This window comes from Primulina eburnea, chromosome 9, assembly GCF_022965805.1.
Source record: "Primulina eburnea isolate SZY01 chromosome 9, ASM2296580v1, whole genome shotgun sequence".
Lineage (NCBI taxonomy): Eukaryota > Viridiplantae > Streptophyta > Magnoliopsida > Lamiales > Gesneriaceae > Primulina > Primulina eburnea.
In genome coordinates this window covers 4472247-4480175 of record NC_133109.1, presented here as the reverse complement: position 1 = coordinate 4480175, position 7929 = coordinate 4472247, and the positions used below count along the sequence as shown (strand labels likewise).

At 35.7% G+C, this 7929-nt stretch overlaps 1 protein-coding gene across 1 annotated transcript; it reads left to right on the top strand.

Moving 5' to 3' along the window:
- The first annotated feature begins 2516 nt into the window (after positions 1 to 2516).
- Positions 2517 to 7665, top strand: LOC140841153 (anoctamin-like protein At1g73020). Its single transcript, XM_073208372.1, has 16 exons — positions 2517 to 2996; positions 3322 to 3391; positions 3566 to 3681; positions 3833 to 3959; positions 4033 to 4133; positions 4513 to 4604; positions 4695 to 4799; positions 4888 to 5154; positions 5380 to 5512; positions 5588 to 5701; positions 5975 to 6045; positions 6123 to 6250; positions 6363 to 6445; positions 6547 to 6654; positions 6923 to 7081; positions 7163 to 7665. Exons 1-16 carry the CDS (start codon positions 2811 to 2813, stop codon positions 7289 to 7291), a joined length of 1989 nt encoding a protein of 662 aa, XP_073064473.1. The 5' UTR covers positions 2517 to 2810; the 3' UTR covers positions 7292 to 7665.
- Positions 7666 to 7929: the final 264 nt, after the last annotated feature.

Below are 7929 nucleotides of genomic sequence, written 5' to 3'. Positions count from 1 at the left end.
ACTACAATTAAATTATTTTATAAACTTTAATAAAATAATCTAACACATCATTTTGAGGCAGGCCTACGAACCCACGCACTTCCAATCCATAACTATCTGTCAAGTGCTGCATCAAATATGCCCTTCAGGAGCAGAAAGGGATGTGCTCCCCGCCATGGAACTCTCCATGAACTCTAGATGCACTTCCATATTCACGAATTGCCTTTCGAGTCGATCCAATAATTACAGTTGAACCAAGATCGATCGATGACGTTTTGAGAGACATGAAGATGGAAAATATAGTCGTTACTCATTACACAGAATTAATTACTGTTCCATCAAGATAGATGTAAGAGCACCTACAATGAGGGTTTTAAATGAGCATTAGGCGTTCAAATGTTTGAACGCCCCTCTCTCATTTTTTTTTTTTTTTGCAATTGGCGCGTGCTAGCGTGGGGCAGCCGCCCCACGGAGGCCCCACATGTTTTGGATTAAATTTTTTTATTTTTTCTTTTTTCTTTTTCACACGGGCACCACGCATATTTGAAATTTTTTTAAAAAATTTTTCTTTTTTCTTAACGATTGGATTTGTTTTTTTTAATTTAATTTTTGTTTTCATTTATAACCGTTGTAAATTTTCTATTTTTTATTTTTTAAAATATTTAATTAAATTCGAATTAAATTATAAAAAATCCAAAAAATGTAACGAATATTTAACGGCTAGTTAACGACTAGTTTCAATTTTCTTCTATAAATACCCACAAATGTGTACACATATTTTCATTCCAACTCACTACACTCTCCAATTCTACTCTCTAATATTCTCATCTATTTTTTTTAAGTTAAAAAAATCTTATTTTATATCCGAAACGGATGAAAATAATAAGACATTTTTTTAGAAATTTCTTTTAAAAAGCGAGAATATCCATCTTCCCAAAATCAACAAATTCCACCAAATTATCAATATTCATTTCCAAATATGACGTTTCCTCCCCGAAATCTTCAAAATTTCCAAGGTTTTGGAAATTCTATGAATAATCCGAATTATGCCCGTCGAGGTCCACATCAACCGCTTCCAGCCGAATATTGGCAAAACATGAGTCATCCGTATTTTACGCCGCCGGTTGTTCATGGATATAGTACCCGCACACAAATGTTATGTCTTTCACATCTCCGATATCGAATGAACCTGTAACTCCGACTTGTGTCTCGGAGACGCAAATTTCGATATGAATCCCCAATTGAGGTGGTCAATTTAGATCGTTGAGGATGAGGGAGGTCGCATGACAAACTGGTACAACGATGAAGGTGACGAACCCACACAACCTATCCATGGCTCGAACCGAGGATTTCAGGATTATCTTCGTACAAATTTTAAGCTATATGACACTCAAGTTCATCACAACTTCGTGCAGACTTAGTTGAGTATATCTGGGGGCAATACAACAACAATCCGTGAATTAGTATTTCATATATTATTTTTAATTTCATCAAAGTGTGGTTTATTTCTAAGTTATTGTTTCATTTCAATTTCATATTTATTTTGTAACTTTAAATAAATTGTGCTCACGTCTTGTTTAAATTCTTCTTTAGTCATGGTATTTCTTTCGAACATTTGCTTTATTTAATAAATATATTTTAAAAAAAACATTAATATTATTTTTTAAATTAATAAAATTATTTTATTAAAAAGTAAGATTATTTTAAAAATTAGAATATTGATTTAAATAATTTAAAATATAATTAAAACATATTTACTTAATATGAAAAATTTTAAGATGATTGAGTAGACTGTGTAACTCATAAATAATGAGTTTTAATATTAAAAGGAATGTGGATAAAAGATATATGTTATTAAAATGAGTATGTGGCAGTGGATCCTGTGATTCTTGATGAGACAGTGGGTGTTTGAGGCTCATTCCATCTTACATGTAAGAACACTACCTCCATGATAGAATCAATGGCTCAAATTTAGCCACACATACATGAGGTCCACTAAATTTTTTAAAATCACATATTTTGATGAGATAGTGGGTGTAGGATGCTCTAACTATCTTTTAAATATAATTAACACTTTTTTTAAAAAAATGAGAAATGAATTCCTTGAGCTTAATTACTTTATCTCAAAACAATTTCTGGAAATACTCCCAATTAAGCTAAATCGAGTTTTGAATGAGTATCTCGGTGGCAACTCGGACGTCACAACGTATAGATATGGTTTTCTATATATAATTTGTGATTAGTTTCTAATTTTTTGAATCCATTGAATGAATAGTGATTCTGGAATGGTTTGGAAGTTGACCTCCAACAGCTACTGCCAGCCTTTTAACTTAAAAAAATATTAAAATTTGTGACCATTTTAAAGAGAATATGTAATGAAAATTGAAAAAGATTTAAAATAATGAAATTACTTCTAGAACTGCATGGCAGTGTATTTGGCAATCTTGATAATATGTGTATATATACATATAATATTTTTTTAATATAAATATAAACAAATGTTTATAGGAACAGATGCGTTGCCACGCGTTAGCTCTTCGCCTCGCAGACCTGTGTGACACTTCCAAGTGGATCTCTTCCTCGGTTTCCGACTGATACGGACATCTGTTATTTGTTTATATGTTTTTTTCTCCTGCAGCTACTATTTTCTCGTGGTTCCCTTTTTTTTTTATAATCGAAACAAGAGAGTTTGTGAACTTTCACGAAAAAGTTTCAATCTTTGTTCACTGTTATGTGATCGTATCTTAAAAAGGATTAAAATACGGACGCATTTTTGGAAAATTTTATTAGCTGTTTTAAGCAGAACAGTTTCTTGAGACTTTGGGCTGAAAATGAGTGGGAACGAGAGGGAGGAAGAGGGTGTTTTCGAGTTAGCGCTGGTGGTTCCTAAATGGGGTGATGATAAAGGAGAAGATGGCGATGATGCATCTGATTGTGTGGAGATTCTTGCTGACGAGCTCAGGAAGAAAGGGCTGATTGTTGAAAGAGTCTCTGGCCTTCAAAATGAATTCATTAAGGTAGTTAGTGAGTTTTATTATTTTCTCCCACTTTTGAAGGTGCCCATTTGTGTTTTTTCCTTTGAATGAATGCTTTCTGATTTGATCCTTTTGTTTATGACTTTTTTTGCTCCCGCAAATTTTTCATGCTTTCTTGTTTTTTACATCCTTTGTTCCTAAACTTGGATGGTTCTGTATTATGTGACCAAAGTTTCTGCATGGTTGTTAATATGTATTTCATGGAATTCTCTGCTTGATTGTTAACTCTGTGAGTATGCGTATGATGCGACTTTTATGGGCTTGAATCAAATTCGACTGTAGAATACATTACTTTACCTGTTTGCAGTTGCTTGCACCGTTGGAGGTGTTAGGAAAGGCTGCTGCTGAGCTGCGATTTCGAAAACGGACTCATATAGGTAAGTTAGCTGTCATTTCTTGTTGCTCTTTGTACGGGTGGAGCCTAGAATTTAGAACCTGTGGTGAATCAAAATCTATTTTTAGTGCTCACCCAGAAATTTACCCAGTACTTTATCCAGCGGTGCGATGTGCTATTTTTTTCCTTAATTATGAATGACCCATTATGTTTCCAGGAATGAATTTTCAATTTGAATGGGATGAGGCCGAGGCTTTTGTTAGGCATCCCGATGGTTCGTTGTTTGGTTGGTCTGAACGATTCCATTGCTACCATCACATCATATATGGAATTGTGAGTCAGTTGTGTGCTTGTCTCACTTAATACTTGATTTCATCAAAATGCATTAAATTTCAGTAACATTTACTAATGAGAGATCAAGGAATTGGTTATTATATGTGTAACCAAGGGAACATAATCACTGATTAAAGCAGAAAATTCGCAGGTCAATACAGGAACAGATGTTATAGCAATGAAATCCAACTGTAAGGAGGTACACTGGAATCCGGGAGAATCTTTACTTGAAAAGTTGGAGTCGGTGGGCGTTGTGAAAGAAGTATTTCCATTGCATGGTACTGATTGATCCTATAACCTTCATAGTTCTCAAAATCAGACATTAAAACACATTGTCAATATTGTTTTTAGATGAAAGTAAACGGAAGCAGCTTTTGAGAAGTTGGGCTATGAATTGGTTGGACTTCACCGCACAGCCGATTGATGACATTTGTTCATACTATGGAGTGAAGGTAATGATTGTGGTGCACCTTGGTTGTGTCCACTAAATTGCTTGATCACCATGAGATCATCTGAGACAAGCATGTAGGTGGGACTAACAGCACCACCATTGTTTTTTTAATAAAAAATTAACATGTAATTTTTCTAAAATAAAAAATGTTCACCTCTCCGTGTTCTTCGGGATGGCTTCCTCTTCTGATTTTTTGCATCTGCCGTTGCTCGCATAAGACCTGTATGATTCAACAGTTTTAAAGATGCTGTGTGTATCACGGTGTAGCATAAAAAATTATAGTTATTACCTGTTCATAGAGACTAAATGCCTGGTTTTGATTTTCGTCATCATAAATTAACGTTCTCAAATTTTTTCTGAGAATTTTATTTTCTCTGTAGATTGCTACGTATTTTGCATTCCTTGGAATGTACACAAAATGGATGTTGTTTCCAGCTACATTAGGACTTATTGTGCACTTGGTTGATTTCGGGTAATCTTATTCATCTACATGCATTTGTGTTTGTTTGTACTTTAGACACTGAATTTTGTGACTCACAAGTGATTTTTGTTCATCGTCTAGGTCCTTGCGATTTCTAGTTCTCCCGTTTTTCTTCATATCTCTGATATCATGGGCCACCTTATTTTTCCAGTTCTGGAAACGTAAAAGCTCTGCCCTGTCAAACAGGTATTATACAAGTTCTTTTCTATCACAGATTTCTTTTTTGCCCTTCTCATATCCGTATCTTGTCTTGATTATGTCATGGATGCTGCAGATGGCACATTTACGATTCAGGTGCTGCAGAGTCTGAATATAAGTTCTGGCATACAGATCGGAGCTCTTCATCATCTCCTACAGAACACATGAAGAAAGGGACGAATAAATTGAAAGAGAAAGCGGTATTCCAAAAAGAAGAATGGTTTACATGGTTGATGAGGTTAAGAAATGATGTCTTTGTTATAATCGGTATCCTTTGTCTCCAGCTCCCTTTTGAATTGGCTTATGCTCATCTATACGAGGTTATAGGCTCTGAACTTCTGAAGTAAGCACTGCATTGTCTTGTTTTCATTTTGAATTATTGGCACTAAATTTTGTTTCAAATTTTGATTTACTTTTGGTGCCATGGATGCTAATACATTCATCGGGCATTGTCCTTGTCCTCAGTTCCACTAGTAAATGGTTCTTAAGAGACTTCTTAGGTGCTCTTTCATTATAAGTAGATATAGATTTACTTTGGTAACTTTTTTTAGACTTCCTTTTGTTCCAGGTTTGGTTTGACGGCAGTTTACATTGTTGCCATTCAGTATTTCACAAGAATGGGGGGCAAGATATCAATGAAGCTTGTTAAATATGAAAATAATGAAAATGTAGAGTATAGTGCAAACAGCTTAGTATACAAGGTAAGCAAGAAAGTTGGGTGACACGTTTGGGATTACAAAATATAGCTCCATTGTAACGAGCTTTGGTTTTTGCAGGTGTTTGGTGTTTACTTTCTGCAGACGTATATCGGTTTGTTTTATCACGCTCTTTTGCACCGCAACCTCACGACCCTTCGACAAATTTTAATTCAGCGTTTAGTCGCGTCTGAGGTAAAAGCATGCGACTTCTTTCCTTCCTTTTTTGTAATTTTCTTGTCTTGGGACAAATCCAGCGGGAGCCAGAGTGCTATCCCGCACTCATGCCAAAAAATATCATGTAATTTTCTAAAATCTGCAAATTTGGCCTCCCAGAAAATCCATTAGGCTGCGTTTGGTTTGAAGGATAGGATAAACTAATGATTAGTATGTCACATCTCGTCCATCCCGATTTTGCTAGAGCTTCCCCTGTTGTGTCTTGTGCTTATGCGAGGAACTGTATCTCAGGTGATTGGGAATATATTTGAAAATTCAATACCGTATTTGTCTTATAGCATCAAGAAATTCCGGGCTATCAGGTATTTTTATTATCATTAATTTGTGGACGACTATTATTTTGATTTTTATATGAAAGAAATAAATTGCTCCATTGAAGGAACAAGAAGCATGAAAAAGGACAATCAAAGGTTAAAATGGGATCCATGCCACGAGTCGAGAAGGAATATCTTAAAGCTTCCTATGCTGCAAGTATCGGGCTAGAACTTGAAGATGGACTTTTTGACGGTAATATGCAATTTTTTGTCTCATCCCATTATAAATAAATCATAACTATGCGAGAGTCCATATTTTGAGCTTATATTATCATGTTTAGACATAAAAATCCGACTTCTGGCAGATTTTCTGGAGCTAGTGTTGCAATTCGGGATGATCATGATGTTTGCATGCGCGTTCCCCCTTGGATTCACCTTTTCAGTAGTGGTAGTGATGGATTTTCTTCCCTTTAATCAAGTGATGAACAACACATCACTTTTTAAAGTTTTACACTAATTGGTGTCTTGCGTTTTGATGATGACTGGCAGAACAATATTACAGAAATTCGGGCTGATGCCTTAAAATTGCTTGCCATGATTAGAAGGCCCATACCCCGGGCTGATGCCACGATCGGAGCTTGGTTAAATATATTTCAGGTAAGCATATACTCTTACAAGGGAGGACTTGGAAAGTTATTTACACGCGATGATGCAATATATTTCAAGGGGAGCTGTTTCATTACATTGTCTAAGAAATCACACACGAATCTGTTTTTCTAGCTAAACAAAATTAAATATGCCGACAACCTCCTTGGTAGGTTCACCGCCCATTCTTATAGGATTCGGGCATGATTTTGCTATTTTTTCTTACTTTTGCAAGTACTTTCTGATTTATTAAGCTGGAGTTGCTATTGATTTTTGTCAGCTTCTTGTCGTGGCTTCCATTTGTACAAATAGTGCACTCCTGGTATGCTTATATGATCAGGAAGGGAACTGGAATTTATCTCCAGGATTGGGGGCCATCCTCGTCATGGAACACGTGCTTTTGTTCATTAAATTTGGATTCTCACGCATTGTTCCCGATGTATGGCCAAATTTTTTCTTCAAGATACTTGAACAATTCAATAGAAAATCGTGTATTATTCTTAAATGTTGCGAATGGCAGGAGCCAGAGTGGGTGAGGGCTGCTCGGAAGAAGAATGTGACTCGGGCCGAAAAAATGTGTTCTAAACAACTCTTGAGGAGCATTTCGGCTGACGGAAACATCTTCAAGGAGATGAAGAAAGAAGAGTAGAAGCCAAACTTTTAGCTGTTGAACCAGTTGGTTCTTCAATCACTTTCTTTGCTTTCACGAGTTCAAGATCCTGATCAGGGCTTTCCTACTTGTGTGTATGTAAGTATTGGCTGAAGTTTTATTTGTGTGGAAATGGTAGTTTGTATGAGTTGTGTGTGATAAAGATGATATTTTCTTGGTAATAGTTCAGTTGAAGAATGAAAAATGTGTACAGTGTAATGAGCCTTTCTCCCACTTGCACCCCCGAAATAAAGTAAAACAGAGTACTCCAAATCATTGCTATTCAACTCTAGACCTCTTTTAGAGCAATGAAGAGGTAGTTTAAATCATAGGATGTATTATACGTCCTTCCAAGTTTGTAGTTTTATCTTTCATAGGTTTACATACTAGAATGTTGGATTGGGGACATGAAAGAAACAAAAGAACATATGGCTTTGGGACTTTTTGCAGCCAAGGAACAATATATTTTACACCCTGTGAAACGAGTTGTCTTGGGCTGACAAAATTTTTGACATTGCTTTAACTTGTAATGATCAGGTGCAAGACAGATATTTTGTTTTATTTTTAGAGTAGTGTTTGCAAGGAGAGGGATCCATGGACTTAGTAGGAGGTTTTAAAATTATAAATTCCTCCTCTGG